Here is an 18630-nt window from a genome sequence, read left to right as displayed (position 1 = left end):
ATTAAAATGAATAAAAACAGAAATGCACTCTGGTTATGCCCCCCGCCTTTACTACACTTTAAAGTAGGGCTGTCAAACGATTAAAATTTTTAATCGAGTTAATTACAGCTTAAAAATTAATTAATCGTAATTAATCGCAATTAATCGCAATTCAAACCATCTATAACATATACCATATTTTTCTGTAAATTATATATTCTGTAAAATAAATTGTTGGAATGGAAAGATAAGACACAAGATGGATATATACATTCAACATAAGGACTGTAGTGGGCATTTCACTCTACTGTCATTTAAATCTGTCTATGCTGTCCTCACTCCGAAGCGTCTACTTTTTCCAAAGCTAGACAGCTAGTGAACGACGCCTTAATAATTAGACTTCTTCCTTTTTCATCTGATTTATTAATAAAATGGCCTCAAACCATTGTCCTCTTTAGACCGTCGTAAAACTACAAAAAAAAAGTACACAAGCATTGCATTAGCAACAACGTTAGCTTAGCACGCTATACAGGTTCACTAAACATAAACAAAAAGCGTCTCATACAAAAAATCTAACATTTCGCTTACTAACATAATATGTACATTCTTTACAACAACCATACTTACGGACAAATCTTGTCCAAGGATCATATAAGCACAACATTATCAGCCCGAGACGTCGTGTAGCTATATTGAACTGGACTGAAAACAATAAACCATGTCGCAAAGCGACCACAAGAGTTCGCTGTTGGACAGCACAAAAAGCCTTGCTGTAAAGCTTACCAAAAGGGGGAATACTTTCTGAGCGGGAGATGTGCGTTAATTGCGTCAAATATTTTAACGTGATTAATTTAAAAAATTAATTACTGCGCGTTAACGCGATAATTTTGACAGCCCTACTTTAAAGCTGATAAATAGTAAATAAAATCGCATTAATGACTTCTTTTTTTAAAAAATGTAATTCCCTTTTTTAATTAAAAGAAACATTGAAATGACTAAGAGAGTAGTTGCATTATATTTTCAATTCAACCGATTTAAAAAAACAATGAAAAAAATTAGGGCTGTCAAACGTTTAAAATTTTTAAACGAGTTAATCACAGCATAAAAATTAATCGTAATTAATCGCAATTCAAACCATCTATAAAATATGCCATATCTTTCTGTAAATTATTGTTGGAATGGAAAGATAAGACACAAGACGGATATATACATTCAACATACGGTACATAAGTACTGTATTTGTTCATTATAACAATAAATCAACAAGATGGCATTAATATTATTAACATTCTGTTAAAGCGATCCATGGAAAGAAAGACATGTAGTTCTTAAAAGATAAATGTTAGTACTAGTTATAGAAATTTTATGTTACAACCCCTCTTAATGTTAGCTTTTTAATAAATAAAAAAAAAAAAACAACAACAACTAGTAGCTCGCCATTGTTGATGTCAATAAATACACAATGCTCATGGTGCTGAAACCCATAAAATCAGTCGCACCCAAGCGCCAGCAGAGGGCGACAAAACACCATAAAACACAAGTAACAAGTGGACATGACACTGTGCTGTCATTTTAATCGTGTTTGAGCAGGGCATGTTCGTAAAATGAGTCAAATATTTTAATGTGATTAATTTAAAAAATTAATTACCGCCCGTTAACTTAATTAACCCGATAATTTTGACAGCCCTAAAGAAATAAGAGTGGAAAAATGCCAAAATTAAATAAGAAAAGAATTACTATAAACTAATCGCCTGCCATTGACGATGATAAACATCCAAGTCTTTTGAACTGGGAGTATTCAGTGCAATTGATGGCGCTGGGCGTCCAGTCCATTTTGACTGGGAAAGATGACAGCAATCATTTAGTGCCCTATAAGGGGTTATATCTCTCATTCAGTCATTTTTTCATGAATGAGCAGAGCGTCTGAAGGTGAGAGACGAGCACATCAAGCAGTGTCTGTCGGAGAAGCTTAACATCTTCAGCGCCATGTATGAAGACTTGACCGACCAAGAGATCGTCCCGAGAGGGCTGCTGCTCAGAGGAGATCCCACGGATCTCCAGCAGGGAGAGACACTACTCAAAGGAGCCATCCATGAAGGTAGACGACAAGTCCACATTTGACTAAGGTTGTTCCGATCATGTTTTTTTGCTCCCAATCCGATCCCGATCGTTTTAGTTTGAGTATCTGCCGATCCCGATATTTCCCGATCCGGTTGCTTTTTTTTGCTCCCGATTCAATTCCAATCATTTCCGATAATTTTTCCCGATCATATACATTTTGGCAATGCATTAAGAAAAAAATGAATAAAACTCGAACGAATATATACATTCAACAAACAGTACATAAGTACTGTATCTGTTTATTATGACAATAAATCCTCAAGATGGCATTTACATTATTAACATACTTTCTGTGAGTGGGATCCACGAATAGAAAGACTTGTGACTTTGTATATTGTGACTAAATATTGCCATCTAGTGTATTTGTTGAGCTTTCAGTAAATGATACTGTAGCCATGCCCAAATGCATGATGGGAAGTGGAACCATGACTGTAGTGCTACCAGTTGATATATCTTCTCTGCGTTGAGAAATAACAGAAGGTGTTAAGAAAAAGATCAAATGCTACCTTGTTTCCCCACATTGCTTTCCATGATATTTCTAGTCGTAGGAAGAGGGATTGTAAGGCTTTAGCCAATTAAAAAAAGGCTCCAAAGGCTGCCAAAATTCACTCCAGTCATTTTACGCGGCCTTTTGTAAAACGGCACCAATACAGATTGAGCGCGATAATGCGTGAGTGGGTCGTGTAGCGCATGCAATATTTAACGTGATACATTTTTTTAAAAATTAATTACCGCCGTTATCGGGATAAATTTGATCACCCTACCTTAAGCCTAAACTAAAGACTCTGGATGAGTGTAACATATTATGTCTGTAACGTTAAATACGATTAGAAAACGATTTAATTAAAAAAAAACAAATATATATATATAAAAAGGCATGGCCGATTTTTTTTTTGCCGATTCCGATACTTTGAAAATGAGGAGATCGGGACATCTCTACATTTGACTTTTATTGATGCTGACGGGGTTCTTTCTGCAGTGGAAAACCTTCAAAATCTGCTTCTCCGCTCAACAAAAGACCCCTGTAACTCCCAGGAGGACCATCATTTGTTAAAGTGGAGGTCACACAGAAAAACTGAGGACACTAACCCGTCTGCAAACACTCTGAAAAGTAAGCTGTACACTGGAACTGCAGGCAATTTGTTCAAATGTACAATTTCTTCGAAAAGCCAACATTTCAGATGTTATGATAACATGGTGAATAACGGGGTTGGCTGTTATAATTTTTACTCTTTTATGAATTTCTTCACTTTAACACATCTTAGCTTTTGCTAAAACTGCTGCCCCGGCAACCCGACCCCGGATTAAGCGATGGATCGATGGATTGATGGATGGATGGATGTTTGTACTGAAATATGTATGATTGTATATATGTATTTATTTATTGAAATATGTATGTATGTACAGTATGTATGGATTTATTTATGTATCTATGTATGGATTGAAGTATGTACGTATGTATTTAGTTATCTAAGTATGGAATGAAGTATGTATGTAGGTATGTACACTACTGTATATATATATTTTTTTTATTTTTAAATTTATTAGGATCATGGAAGCTTCCACTTGGGGAAAATATATACATACAGTACATCCTGTATATACATAATATAATAAAAATATACAGTACTGTGCAAAAGTTTTAGGCAGGTGTCCTGCCTAAAACATTTGCACAGTACTGTATGTATGTATATACAGTGGGGCAAATAAGTATTTAGTCAACCATCTGTTGTGAAAGTTCTCCTACTTGAAAAGATTAGAGAGGCCTGTAATTGTCAACTTGGGTAAACCTCAACCATGAGAGACAGAATGTGGGGAAAAAAAAAAAACAGAAAATCACATTGTTTGATTTTTAATGAATTTATTTCCAAATTAGAGTGGAAAATAAGTATTTGGTCACCTACAAGCAAGCAAGATTTCTGGCTGTCAAACAGGTCTTCCAACGAACGTCTTCCAACGAGGTATAACGAGGCTCCATTCGTTACCTGTATTAATGGCACCTGTTTTAACTAATCATCGGTATAAAAGACACCTGTCCACAAGCTCAGACAGTCACACTCCAAACTCCACTATGCCCAAGACCAAAGAGCTGTCGAAGGACACCAGGGACAAAATTGTAGACCTGCACCAGGCTGGGAAGACTGAATCTGCAATAGGTAAAACGCTTGGTGTAAAGCAATCAACTGTGGGAGCAATTATTAGAAAATGGAAGACATACAAGACCACTGATAATCTCCCTTGATCTGGGGCTCCATGGAAGATCTCACCCCGTGGCATCAAAATGATAACAAGTACGGTGAGCAAAAATCCCAGAAACACATGGGGGGGACCAAGTGAATGACCTCCAGAGAGCTGGGACCACAGTAACAAAAGCTACTATCAGTAACACAATGCGCCGCCAGGGACTCAAATCCTGCACTGCCAGACGTGTCCCCCTGCTGAAGCCAGTACACGTCCAGGCCCGTCTGCGGTTCGCTTGAGAGCATTTGATTGATCCAGAAAAGGACTGGGAGAATGTGTTATGGTCAGATGAAACCAAAATACAACTTTTGGTAGAAACACAGGTTCTCGTGTTTGGAGGAGAAAGAATACTGAATTGCATCCGAAGAACACCATTCCCACTGTGAAGCATAGGGGTGGAAACATGCTTTGGGGCTGTTTTTCTGCAAAGGACCAGGACGACTGATTTGTGTAAAGGAAAGAATGAATGGGGCCATGTGTGAAAATCTCCTTCCGTCAGCAAGGGCATTGAAGATGAGACGTGGCTGGGTCTTTCAGCATGACAATGATCCCAAATACACAGCCAGGGCAACAAAGGATTTCATTTCAAGGTCCTGGAGTGGCCTAGCCAGTCTCCAGATCTCAACCCCATAGAAAATCTGTGCAGGGAGTTGAAAGTCCGTGTTGCCCAACGACGGCCCCAAAACATCACTGCTCTAGAGGAGATCTTCCTGGAGGAATGGGCTAAAATACCAGCAACAGTGTGTGAAAAGCTTATGAAGAGTTACAGAAAACGTTTAGTCTCCGTTATTGCCCACAAAGGGTACATAACAAAGTATTGAGATGAACTTTTGGTATTGACCAAATACTCATTTTCCACCATTGCAAATTCTTTAAAAATCAAACAATGTGATTTTCTGTTTTTTTTCCCCCACATTCTTTCTCTCATGATTGAGGTTTACCCATGTTGACAATTACAGGCCTCTCTAATATTTTCAAGTGGGAGAACTTGCACAATTAGTGGTTGACTAAATACTTATTTGCCCCACTGTATGTCATTCCAGAGTGATCATATTTTGATTTCCAAAAAGAGGACACAAATAACAGATATTAATAATCCCGTTTAGTCTTATATTCAAAGTTTATATGGATTGATAGAACGCATACACGCACACACATAAGCCTCGATGTGTGTGCGTGAAATGACGTGGATGCGTCAGTTTGCCCTGACTCGGCCGTGTAAGCAATAATGAAATATTGCTCATTCGGCGCACAGAATGAAAATCGGAAATTGTCAGGCTAATCGTTTTCATTTTTTTATGACTGTGGTCAAGCCCGCTTCGTGCTTAAAAGCAGAGTTTAAGATAGAAGCTAATGCACAGCTACATCGCTGCCGTCCCACCTGCCGCTTTAGCTCTTTCGCTCGGGTGGTCAAGTTATAGCAAGTGTGTCAACTAGTCCTGTTCTCCCCTATTCATTGTTGCCAATTAGATGAGTGGTGCTCCAGCGAAAACGTGGGACCCGGCGGCAGAGGCGTCGAGGACGACAATTCTCAACTACAGGACATCATTTTCTACTGTGAAGGCGAGGAGCCTCCTGTGAGTTTCTATGAAGACGATCCTTAGACCTACAATGAAACATTAGCTGAAAACTTCACTTTTGCTGTTTGATAAAGGCCGACAATGACAGGTTGACGCCCGCGTTTGCATCAACCGCCAGTAACTTCAAGGCAGAGGTGACACTTCCGTCTGTCACAGGTCACAAGTTGAGGTACCACTGTAGTTCACTTTATTTCCTCTGCAGGTGGGTGACCATGTCATACTGCTAGCTCAGTGGCTGTATACATTACAAGTAAGTCTCAATTAGGGCTGTCCCAAACGACTAATTTCCTACCGAGTTCGTTTTAATGGATTAATACTTTTACTTGAGTAATATTATTTTGAAGTAACGTTACTCTACTCCCCTGTGACAATGGAACACATTATGTTTCTGGAGAAATTACACCTGGGTCTTTCCTGTGTGGAGATACAGATCTTAGCCCCGCCCAGGATGGTTTGTGGACATTTTATCAGGTCATTTGGGAACGTTTGGGGGGCGTGGCCTTGTCATATCATGTAATTTGGGAGCGCTTGGAGGCGTGGCCTAGTTATACCAGGTCATTTGGGGACAGTTGGTGGGCGTGGCCTAGTCATATCAGGTCATTTGGGGACATTGGGGGGCGTGGCCTAGTCATATATGGTCATTATGGGGGCGTGGCCTAGTCATATCAGATCATTTGGGAGCATGTGGGGGGCGTGGCCTAGTCATGTATGGTCATTTGGGAACATTGGGGGGCGTGGCCTAGTTATATCAGGCCATTTGGGAACATTTGAGGGGGCGTGCCCTAGTCATATCAGGTCATTTGGGAACATTTGAGGGGGGCGTGCCCTAGTCATATCAGGTCATTTGGGAACGTTTGGGGGGCGTGGCCTAGTCATATCAGGTCATTTGGGAAGATTGGGGGCGTGGCCTGGTCATATGTGGTCATTTGGGAACATTTGGGGGCCTGGCCTAGTGATATTAGGTCATTTGGGGACGTTTGGGGGGCGTGGCCCTGTCATATCAGCTCATTTGGGAACATTGGAGGCGTGGCCTAGTCATATCAGGTCATTTGGGAACATTGGGGGGCACGGCCTAGTCATATCAGGTCATTTGGGAACATTGGGGGGCACGGCCTAGTCATATCAGGTCATTTGGGAACATTTGGGGGGCGTGGCCTAGTCATATCAGGTCATTTGGGAACGTTTGGGGGGCGTGGCCTAGTCATATCAGATCATTTGGGAGCGTGTGGGGGCATGGCCTGGTCATATAGACCCTACCCACGTGACGTCACAACTCCTTCCTCCTGACTGGTGCCGCCCAATTGTCCGTCAACACATCATGTTTACCTGTTACGGCTACGTACATTCCTCCTATTTACGACGTGTTTTTCTGCTCGTTAACATTAATAATCAAAATGGTGAAGGCGTGTGTGGCGGTCGGTTGCAATAACAGAGAAGATAGAAGGAGAAGACGGAGAGACTTGAAGTTCTACCGGATTCCGAGAGACCCGGAGAGAAGAGAGCGAGATGGGCTGCTGCAATTCGATGAGAAAACTGTGCTCCAAACGATTACCACAGATTATGTAGTAGTCATTTTATATCTGGTAAGATGCATTTAATATATATTTAGAGCGTTTTGGGCTGACAACCACAATTAAGATCATTGCTAGGCTAATCGCCGACAACATACACGTATGTATGTAGTGAGAGTGCTATCGCTAAACCATATAAACATTAAAAGCCCTAACTCCATTGACAAACGACATGAAATACATTAGACTTGACAGTGGATGTTAGCAATAACAAAAGATTTTGAATTGAAAATTTCGTAACTCACCTTTCCAAACACAAGATAGATTCCTGCCGAATTTTCGTGGACGAGGACCTGTTTCACCCAACCAGCAACGAAGTATTTATAAGCCTCCAAGCTCTTAAAGTTTTTCAAACTTTCGTGAGAATAGGCTGATTTTGTGTGGACAAGATAGTTGTACATATCAGGCTAGCTAGCAGATGTCAGGCAAATACGGCGGAGACAGCGGGTCGAAAAACATCGATTTAGGCAATATATGGATCTGGCGAATGGATAAACTGAAGCTTTTCCACATAACGCCTTTTATGCAACGCATCAAGTGAGTTTACGGCATCCGAAAGCACCGGGTCTTCCATGAAATGCATTATAAATTGCTCGATCAATTGAGACCATTGATAATACAGACACAAAATGACGGACAAGGGGGCGGAACCATACAGCGAGCACGTGATTTTGTGACGTCGGTGGGTAGGGTCTATATGGTAATTTGGGAACATTTTGTGGGAGTGGCCTAGTGATATTAGGTCATTTGGGGGCGTGTCCCATTGATATCTGGTCATTTCCTGTTGATGTGGGGACATTGTTTTTTTTTGCCATTGAAAATGAATGGGAAAAAATTTGGACGTCAATGGCATCCAAGTACATTGCCATCAATAGAATGGACTAACATGCCAGTCACACTATGTGGGAGATGATTCACGTTTCGGAATTCTTTCCTCCTCTCCTCTCAGGCCATCGTGGCCCAGCAGGACAGTCAGATCGAGCTCCAGCAGGTCGTCCAGTCGCACGGCAGCAGGACGTCGCGGCCCACCAGCAGCGCCTTGCTGGAACAGGAGAAGCAGCGCAACATGGAGAAACACAAAGAGGACTTGGCTAACCTGCACAAGCTGCAGGCGCAGCACCGCGAGGCGCAGCAACGCTGGGAAAAGGAGCGCGAGCGGCAGGGCGCCTACATGGAAACGCTCGAAGCAGAGTTGAGGCTGCGAGAGGAGCAGTGCGTCCGGCATGAAGAGAAGCTCGCTGAAGACAAGGCAGAGCTGGAGAGGCAGTGGGAGACCTACCAGCAGGGTCTGGAGCGCCTCAGGGAGACCACCAAAGCTGTGGAGAAGGAAAAAGAAATCCTCAGTCAAGAGAAAGAACGTCTGGAGGAGAGGCTGAAGAAGTACATGGAGGCTGTGAACGCAGGGCACAACTACGATGACCCGGTGAGATGAACCAAATAATAATTGAATTGTGAGCTACCATCTTGTCTAGTCACGATACGATACAATACAATTTGATTTGTGATACAAAAGCTCACCATAACAATGGCGATACAACAATTGATACGTGGGTCAGGAAATACCTCAGAGAATTCAGGCTGTAATTGTTGCAAAAGGCGGACCAACAGCATATTAAATTAGTTGTTGATTTTTTAAAGTATTTCCATTATTATCATCCAAAAAAGTCATAATTTGTGCATGAAAAGCTCAATTTCACATTTTTACCACAGTACACCAACCTGTCCAGCTACCAGTCATTCAGAGGAAGCCTAGCCAACGGCGGCAGCTCACGTCCACACGTCCTGCTGGCTAGCGTCCGCGACGCCAACAAGGAATCGCCGCCCAAAGTTCCCCCGCGCAAGGAAAGCATGAGCGTCTCTCAGTCAGCCAAACCTGAACTGCCCGTGCACCTGGTCAGCACCACCAACCAGGTACACAAGACGGCTGGCGTGGTGCAGCAGATCCCAACCAAGTTGGCCACCCTCTCCAAGGGCAAGGAGAGGGGCTTCCGCATGAAGGCGTCGCACCAGAGGGCCCACAGCGCAGGTACTCGTGATTCGTAATTCAATCTATGACCCAGGTGAGCGTGACAACTGTGAACTGACTGAAAGGGCACCACTGATAGAAAGACATGTAGTTCTGAAAAGATAAGTTAGTACGATTGATAATAATTTGATATTAAAACCCCTCTGCTTTACGAAATTTCAAGGTTCGCAGTGAGTCAGCAACAGGCACACTTTTGCGAAATAGACAATGTTTATTGATTAGAAATTGCAAATGAATGAAGTTTATTGATTACCATCCCACAAAGGCAAGCAAAAGGAAGGGGGGAAAAAAACAAGCATAACACCGAATAACCACAGCGCTAGGTCTAGATTGTCACTGATAACGTCTAAAAACCCCCACGATGCAGTTAAAACATACACAAGTACAAGAAACAATGGCGCTAGATATATAGTTGTCGAAGCTAAAACATCCCACACGCCACAGTTAAAGCACAACGAGTTCCCTGGTAATGAATCAAACTCCTACCTGTCGACAATGAGCGGGGAGCCAAACGCTCCTGGTCTGTCTGAGTATCCAAGGAACCAAAGCCGAGCGATCCCACGGCAATCCAACGGGAGACTCTAGCAGACTCTGGCGTGGCCCGGAAATGTCCGGCTTTTTATTGGCACATGTCACGTGGCCTGCAATCTTATTGGTTCACTCGTTGTATGAGTCTCGTGTCCAAATATGATTGGTTTACTCGTAGCCTAAAGGCACTCTCAAAGGCTCTTTATTGTCAAAGGCAGTTGTTGTTATATATGTGGACTCGTTGTACTTTAATACACAGTTAGTTACTCTTAAAGGCACTCTCAAAGGCAGTTATTGTTATATATATATGTGCAGTTATATAGAGCCTACCCACGTACCACATGCTCGCTGTATGGTTCCGCCCACTTGTCCGTCATTTTGACTCTGTATTAGCATTGTTTTCAATTGATGGCGGAATTTAAAATGCATTTCATGGAAGACCCGGTGCTTTCTGATGCCGCAAACTCACTGGATCTGTTGCATAAAAGGCGTTATGAGGAAAAGCTTCGTTCTATACAGTCGCCAGATCCATATTTGATGCCCAAATCGATGTTTTTCGACCCACTGTCTTCGCCCTGTCTGCCTGACATCTGCTACGCAGATATTTACAATTATCTTGTCCACACTAAATCAGCCTATTCTCACGAAAATATGAAAAACTTCAAGAGCTTGGAGGCTTATAAATACTTCGTTGCTGGTTGGGTGAAACAGGCCCTCGTCCACGAAAATTCGGCAGGAATCTATCTTGTGCTTGGAAAGGTGAGTTACGAAATTTTCAATTCAAAATCTTTTGTTATTGCTAACATCCACTGTCAAGTCTAATGTATTTCATGTCGTTTGTCAATGGAGTTAAGGCTTTTAATGTTTATATGGTTTAGCGATAGCACTCTCACTACATACATACGTGTATGTTGTCGGCGATTAGCCTAGCAATGATCTTAATTGTGGTTATTTGTCAGCCCCGTAGACGAGGCCAGTTTCTTTCACTTGGTACCAGCTAAATATTATTAAAAAAATAACGATGGTGGAAGAAAGGGAAGTCACAAACATCTTGAATTTGAAACTATGTCGTACTACGTCGTATGTTGTCGGCGATTAGCCTCGCAATGATCTTAATTGTGGTTATTTGTCAGCCCCGTAGACGAGGCCAGTTTCTTTCACTTGGTACCAGCTAAATATTATTCAAAAAATAACGATGGTGGAAGAAAGGGAAGTCACAAACATCTTGAATTTGAAACTATGTCGTACTACGTCGTATGTTGTCGGCGATTAGCCTAGCAATGATCTTAATTGTGGTTGTCAGGCCAAAACCCTCTAAATATATATTAAATGCATCTTACCGGATATAAAATGACTACTACATAGTCTGTGGTGATTTTTTGGTGTCCAGTTTTCACGTCGAATTGCAGCCGTCCATTTCGCTCTCGTCTTTGGATCCCTCGGAATACGGTAAAACTTCAAGTCTCTCCTTCCATCTTCTCTGTTAGTGCAACCAACAGCCACACACGCCTTCACCATTTTGATTATTAATGTTAAGGAGCAGAAAAACACGCCGTAAATAGGAGAAATGTACGTAGCCGTAACAGGTTAACACTATGTTTTGACGGACAAGTGGGCGGAACCATACAGCGAGCACGTGGTACGTGGGTAGGCTCTATATGTGGTTATATATGTGCAGTTATATATGTGGAACCAGTGCGGGTCACAAAAAGGTCTTGTCAAAGGTTACAGGTGTTTTTCTCCATTCACCCTCTTAATGTTTTCGTTTATATACAATTTGGAAAATTTCAACAACAACAACAAAAAAAAAAACTAATAGCTCGCCATTGTTGTTGACGTCGCAGAAGGTGACGTCACATGGGCTCCCTGCCGTACATCCACAGTGCCACTCTATCTAAGGTAGTGATTTAAATACACCTCAAGGTGTCAATGGCGAGTTTTAAATGAATTATAGATCAAACCAACAAGTGCGTTTTGTCCCTCGACTGACGCCATAGTTTCCGGGTTCATTGTACCTTACGTTCGTTTGAGCGCGGTCTTCACAACGGACAAAACTACTGATAATGGATCCCAGCATCATAGTTGGTATATTGTGACTAAATATTGCCATCCAGTGTATTTGTTGAGCTAAACAAGTTGCTAAAATATTTAAATAGTTTGACCAAAGTCTGAGTAAGTTTTATGTGTATTTTGCATATCTTGATTGTGAATGCCAGTTCTCTTTGCATTGTTGTTTAACGTTGTGAGAATAGGGCCTTATTAATACAGATTGGAGCACTTTTACATGTATTTGTATTGAACCGTTTCGGTACGTGGTGCACGGTTCGGAACGGAGCCGTAGTGAACGAGTTTGACGTAATGTAACTAGTGCTGCAACAATTGATCGATAAACTCGAGTATTCGATTAGAAAAAAAAGATTCGAATTAAATTTTGCTGCTTCGAGTATTCGTTTAATTATTGTGGCGTTGTCGTGGTTTATTTTAAAAGTATTTGCAATCAGTTTTATTGATTTGAGTGGATACACTGCCCTCTAGTCTGCCCCATTTCACATGGCTCAATCCAGCTGCTCCATGTTAAGACCAACATAGGCTAAGTTGTTGTTTGCGCTAATGTTTTTTTTTTTTAATGCATTCGTAATTTAGTTTGTGGGTATATTTAGCCGTTTTTGTGGGAATATGTGTCTGAACCATTTGTTAAGAGCATTGTTAAAAAAAAAAAGTTAATGTTTTATAGCATTTAAGCTAGCCAATTGTTCTTTTGTTGTACACAGATCCTTATTTAATAGTTTTTTTATACTGTTTGAGGCTCAGCTCAGGTATTTTAATTTTTCATGTTACTTATCCGATTACTCGATTATTCGACAGACTAGTTCATCGATTAATCGACTACTAAAATAATCGATAGCTGCAGCCCTAAATGTAACCCTTACTTTTCGAGGCTGTGAGTCGATTAGGTTGCAGTTTCTTTGTGTAGATTATATTTACTCCGTCTTCTCTACTATAATAAGGACCAATACGGTAGGACAGTATAACCCAGAAACGTCAACGGCGCGACAACGTGGCTGCCGCGAGAACGCAGTGAAACGCGGGCGTTAAAGTCAATTAGCCAATGCACACCAGTCGCAGTGCGACCGTGTGTTAGACGCGTCCCAGAAGCGGCTCAACGCGACGCACGCGAAAAGAACGGCAGAGTTTATTATTTGACGTGAGACGCGGATAAAGGACAGCTGCACTCTGGCTTGAGCCACATCAGGCTGTAAGTTGTTTCAGCTAATATATGTTTTTGTATGCATTCGTAATTAAGTTTACAGCGAAAGTTTGTGGAGTTGCGTGTGAGCGAGTATGAGAATTGTAAATACGTTAGCATTCGTAGCATTTACCCTAGCAGACTTTTGTTAGGCAAATTTAAGTGAAACTTACTAAATTTACGTATTGATCAGACTACAATGATCCCTCTCTACTTTGCGCTTCAAACTTCAGTCCCTCAGTCCATCGTGGATTTTTTTTCCCCAATTAAAAAAATAAGATACAGAGGACCTGTCTCTCCCTCTCCCTGCTCCTTATTCCCCAGACAGGCAGTGCTTGTGCACTGGATTGCTTATTAAAGTTAACGATGTTGACAGATGTTTGTGTCTGATCTTGCCAGTCACAGGTTTCAAAAGCGCCGCATGCTTCAGTCATCGTTTAACTTGATAAACAGTTGCTGTGGCAACTCATTGCGTGTAAGTGAGAGGATTTGAGTAGACTCATTCAATGAAGTGCTGCCTTGGAACAGACAGGCTCTGGGGTGGCGGGGGGGGGATAAGGAAGCACACGCTGGAATGAATGTGTGTATGGCGACATTAAAGGCAGCTGGACGTGTTGTGTTCACGGCAATAAACGCCACATGTTAAAAGTAGGGCTGTCAAACGATTAAAATTTTTATACGCGTTAATCACAGATTAAAAATTAATTAATCGTAATTAATTGCAATTAATCGCAATTCAAAACATCTCTAAAATATGCCATATTTTTCTGTAATGTTCGAATGGAAAGATAAGACAAGACTGATATATACATTCAACATACTGTACATAAGTACTGTATTTGTTTATTATAACAATAAATCCACAAGACGGCATTAACATCAACATTCTTTCTGTGAAAGGGATCAACGGATAGAAAGACTTGTAATTCTTAAAAGATAAATGTGAGTACAAGTTATAGTAATTTTGATAGTTTGTTTGTATATTGTGACTAAATATCGCCATCTAGTGTATTTGTTGAGCTAAACTTAATGTTTGAATACAGTATTATTTTGCATAGCTATTTTGATAGGGAATGCCAGCTCTTTGTATTGAGTGCTTTTTCTTTTTTTTTTTTTTTGAGAGATAGGAATATTATTTTTGTTGTGCTTTCACTAAATGATACTGTAGCGACTTAAATGTTCTTAACTGCCGAAATGCATGATGGGAATTTGAGCAACCATGAGTCACAGTGGTTGCTGCAAATGGTATATCTTCTCTGCGTTGAGTACAATACATGGTGTCAAGAAAAAGATCATCTCCAGTTATTCTTCCCCATGTCGCTTGCCACAATAGTTATAACAGTTGTGGAAGAGATGCCACCGCTTATTCCATTAGATAGCGCGGCTCTAATAAATGCCTGCGTTACCAATTCGCCCTTCTTGGTAATTGGCGGTGCTATGAACCGGCCATTCATGTTGGCTCGTTGTCGTCGGTTGGTTCTGTTCGTCTGATTTCCTCTTGAGGAAGACGGCGGCGTACATATGAACACCGAGAGGCGTTGGTTGGATTTTTGCGGGTACTTTTATTAACACAACAAAAGCATGTGGGGGACGCAGCACTTGAGCCTGCGCTAACTGCGCACTTTCTCTACTCTCTCGCTCGACCACTATCTTCCTCAGTGCTCAATCTGACAATGCCGGTCACATTGAAAATAACAGCGGCCCCCTTGGCGGGTGGTGGTAACACCTGCGTCCACTCCACTTGCTTGTCTCTGCCCTTAGCTCTCAATATACTTCAAACGGCGCCATTGTAGTCTGTTCGCAGCAGTGCTTGAGTGGGTCGCTCCGCGCATATGTTAATTGCGTTAAATATTTTAACATGATTAATTTTTAAAAAATAATTATCGGCCGTTAACACGTTAATTTTGACAGCCCTAGTGATCCTGAGCAGTTTGTAATTTCCACATGTCACAGCGAAGGGAAGTAACAGAAGCATTTAATAAAGCCAAGCATTTTTCTAGTACAGTACAGTCCTTTATTCTTGTGTAAAAATAATTAGGTGGGACAGTAACATGTTTAAATCCAGCATCGAAATTCAGTCGAAATTGTGCAAGTCGAGTTCGTCGAAACCCGGGAACTACCTGTATGATTGTATTTTTCAGTTTCTGTCTCCTTACCTATGTAACGTGTCTATGCTCCCAGCCTCCATCGACGTGAGCCAGGTTCTGCCCATCCGTGTGACGGGGAAAGATGGAGGTAGTCTGAGGGTTGTCTCTCAGTCAGGTAACAACGACACAAAATGCTCTATAACTTCATTACAAGGTGAGAAATAGTGTTGCACTGATACTGTTACTAGTTTCATCATGTGCCACGGTATGACACTAAAATACAGAAATCTGTATTGGGGAGCACTAAGAAATATCCGCAGTGTGCCGCGTCAGGTAGTGGGTGGGGTTCCCGATGGGTGGGCGGCGGTGGGGACAGGCATGAGAGATCGTAGCGCATCTCCTTGTCCTGAGAAATGATCTGGACAAGGATGGTTTAGGAGACCGCCCTGCACATTAAGGTAAATGAGAATGCCTGTGCCAGGATTAGCGATCAGGTAGCATAGAATAGGATGTCAACCCATCAACACTTAAAGGTGATTTTCATAAACCTGGGTTCCCTACCTCACATTGATGGAATTGTGTACGCTCCACCCCGCCTGATTAAGTTTCCTTTCGACTTGCCCTCCCTCTTTTCTCCTTGGTTACCAGGCCACCCACATGGTGTCCACGGGTAAATATAATCAGACTACAATAGCATCGCTATGTTCATAGGTAGCATTTAATCAGTGTTGGGAAAATACATTTTCTACATGAACTAGTTCAAATTGCATGTTTTTTCCTTACAATCCTTACAACATATGGGAAGACATTCTATGTGATCTATATAACTGAAGTCATTATATAATGCAAAAAAGGTCGCTTAAAAGTTGGTGGGGACAATTTGAACATCCTAAAAAGGTGGTTGAATTACAGTTATGTGAAGAAATTAGGACACCCCATGAAATAATTAGTTCTTTATTAAGAAATGTTCAGATATTAATGTAAGATCTTGTTTTTCTTTAGTTTTGGAAAAGAAAGTGATTCAATTGCAGGTAAACAACAAAAAAGAACATTGTTTTACTCATTTAACCAAATATATCAACAAAAATGCATATTCTAACTGAGGAAAAAGTTAGGACACCCTACCACCTAATAGCTAGTGACTGCACTAATGTTAGTTACTTAATATTATAAAGTATTAATGTGTATATACTAGGGCTGTCAAACGATTAAAAATTTTAATCGAGTTAATTACAGCTTAAAAATTAATTAATCGTAATTAATCGCAATTAATCGCAATTCAAACCATCTATAAAATATGCCATATTTTTCTGTAAATTATATATATATTCTGTAAAATAATTTGTTGGAATGGAAAGATAAGACACAAGACGGATATATACATTCAACATACGGTACATAAGGACTGTAGTGGGCATTTCACTCTACTGTCATTTAAATCTGTCTATGCTGTCTTCACTCCGAAGCGTCTACTTTTTCCAAAGCTAGACAGCTAGTGAACGACGCCTTAATAATCAGACTTCTTCCTTTTTCATCTGATTTATTAATAAAATGGCCTCAAACCACTGTCCTCTTTGGACCGTAGTGAAACTACCAAAAAAAGTACACAAGCATTGCATTAGCAACAACGTTAGCTTAGCACGCTATACAGGTTCACTAAACATAAACAAAAAGCGTCTCATACAAAAAATATAACATTTCGCTTACTAACATAATATGTACATTCTTTACAACAACCATACTTACGGACAAATCTTGTCCAAGGATCATATAAGCACAACATTACAACGTAGGCGTCAGCCCGAGACGTCGTGCAGCCATATTGAACTGGCAAGAAAGCAATAAACCATGTCGCAAAGCGACCACAAGTGTTCGCTGTTAGACAGCACAAAAAACCTTGCTGTAAACTTACCGAAAGGCAGAATACTGTCTGAGCGGGACATGTGCGTTAATTGCGTCAAATATTTTAACGTGATTAATTTTAAAAAATAATAACCGCGCGTTAACGCGACAATTTTGACAGCCCGAGTATATACATGTAGTAGTATACTATAAAATTAATACTTTATATTTATTTTTTTGTATGTGTGCCTTTCATTCAAAATAATTGCAATATTTCAGTGTGAACTGTACGTTACCTATTTTCAGGTTAAAACAAACAAAAGTTGAACAGTTTTTCCCATCCCCAAAAAATGCGGAATGCACACCAGAAAAAGCATCTGAACTCACACAAAGTATTCTGAAAATGGTTGTCAGGGACATTGCAATTCATTTTAACATTTAGAACATTATAGACAATGACATACCACAAAAAGAGTAAGAATTGTTTTGACTCCTGTTAAAGAGGTGAAGTCGGTGTTTCCGTTTACATTTTTTTTTTTGCACTAGTTAATGCCAGCAGCATTTGACCTCATTGTTTGTGATTTATTATTGGTATGTATGTTATTTATTACGGTGATAAAGAATTTAGGTGTTCCAAAATGTTTTTTGTGATTTAATAAGCTTCAACAATTTCAATTTCATTATTTAAGTAGTAAAAAAAAAATTTATTAGTCGACTAATCGTAAAAATAGTCGGCTGACTAATCGGGAGGAAATTAGTCGTTTGGGACAGCCCTAGTCAATACAGTGATCGTTAAATAATCGAATCGAAGCACCCTGAATCGTAAACGAATCGAATCATGGGGTGCCTAAGATGGCACACCCCTTAACACCCCAAAACTAAATGTGTGGTTTAAATAAGGCAAGCCTCCTTCAAAAAACACTGGGTAATGATGTTCTAATCATGGGCACCTAATGTGATACACATGAGTGTGTGATTTTAGCCATTTTAAGTGGGATTTAATGTGGGGTGTCCTACTTTATTCCTCAACAGAAATTGGATTTATTTAAAATTATACAGAAAGTTATTAAAAAAAAATTTTTTTTTAATTGTTTTGTTGTATTACTTGAGTCTGTCAAGATTATTATAATTAGTATTAAATATTAAGGGTGTAACGGCACATGTATTCGTAGAACCGTTTCGGTACTTGCCGTTCTGTTCGGAACGGGGGCGTACCGAACGAGTTTCTGACGTAATGTAACCCTTACTTTTCGACGCTGTGAGTCGATAGGGTTACAGTTTCTTTGCGTAGATTATATTTACTCCGTCTACTATAATGAGGACCAACACGGTAGGACAGTATAACCCAGAAACGTTAACGGCGCAACAACATGGCCGCAGCGAGAACGCAGTGAAACGCGGCCGTTAA

At 40.7% G+C, this 18630-nt stretch overlaps 1 protein-coding gene across 1 annotated transcript in view; it reads left to right on the top strand.

Annotated features, from left to right (window-relative positions):
* Positions 1–18630, top strand: part of arhgef18a (rho/rac guanine nucleotide exchange factor (GEF) 18a) — a 66049-nt gene that overhangs the window by 43187 nt on the left and 4232 nt on the right. The window contains exons 12-19 of the mRNA XM_057858220.1: positions 1898–2077; positions 3080–3211; positions 5812–5918; positions 5996–6055; positions 6124–6171; positions 8442–8915; positions 9203–9518; positions 15475–15555. Coding sequence (XP_057714203.1) covers positions 1898–2077; positions 3080–3211; positions 5812–5918; positions 5996–6055; positions 6124–6171; positions 8442–8915; positions 9203–9518; positions 15475–15555 — 1398 coding nt within the window. The remainder of the gene's footprint in view (positions 1–1897; positions 2078–3079; positions 3212–5811; positions 5919–5995; positions 6056–6123; positions 6172–8441; positions 8916–9202; positions 9519–15474; positions 15556–18630) is intronic.

The sequence above is a fragment of the Corythoichthys intestinalis genome, chromosome 14, assembly GCF_030265065.1.
Source record: "Corythoichthys intestinalis isolate RoL2023-P3 chromosome 14, ASM3026506v1, whole genome shotgun sequence".
Taxonomy (NCBI): Eukaryota; Metazoa; Chordata; class Actinopteri; order Syngnathiformes; family Syngnathidae; genus Corythoichthys; species Corythoichthys intestinalis.
This window is presented reverse-complemented; position numbering and strand designations above follow the sequence as displayed.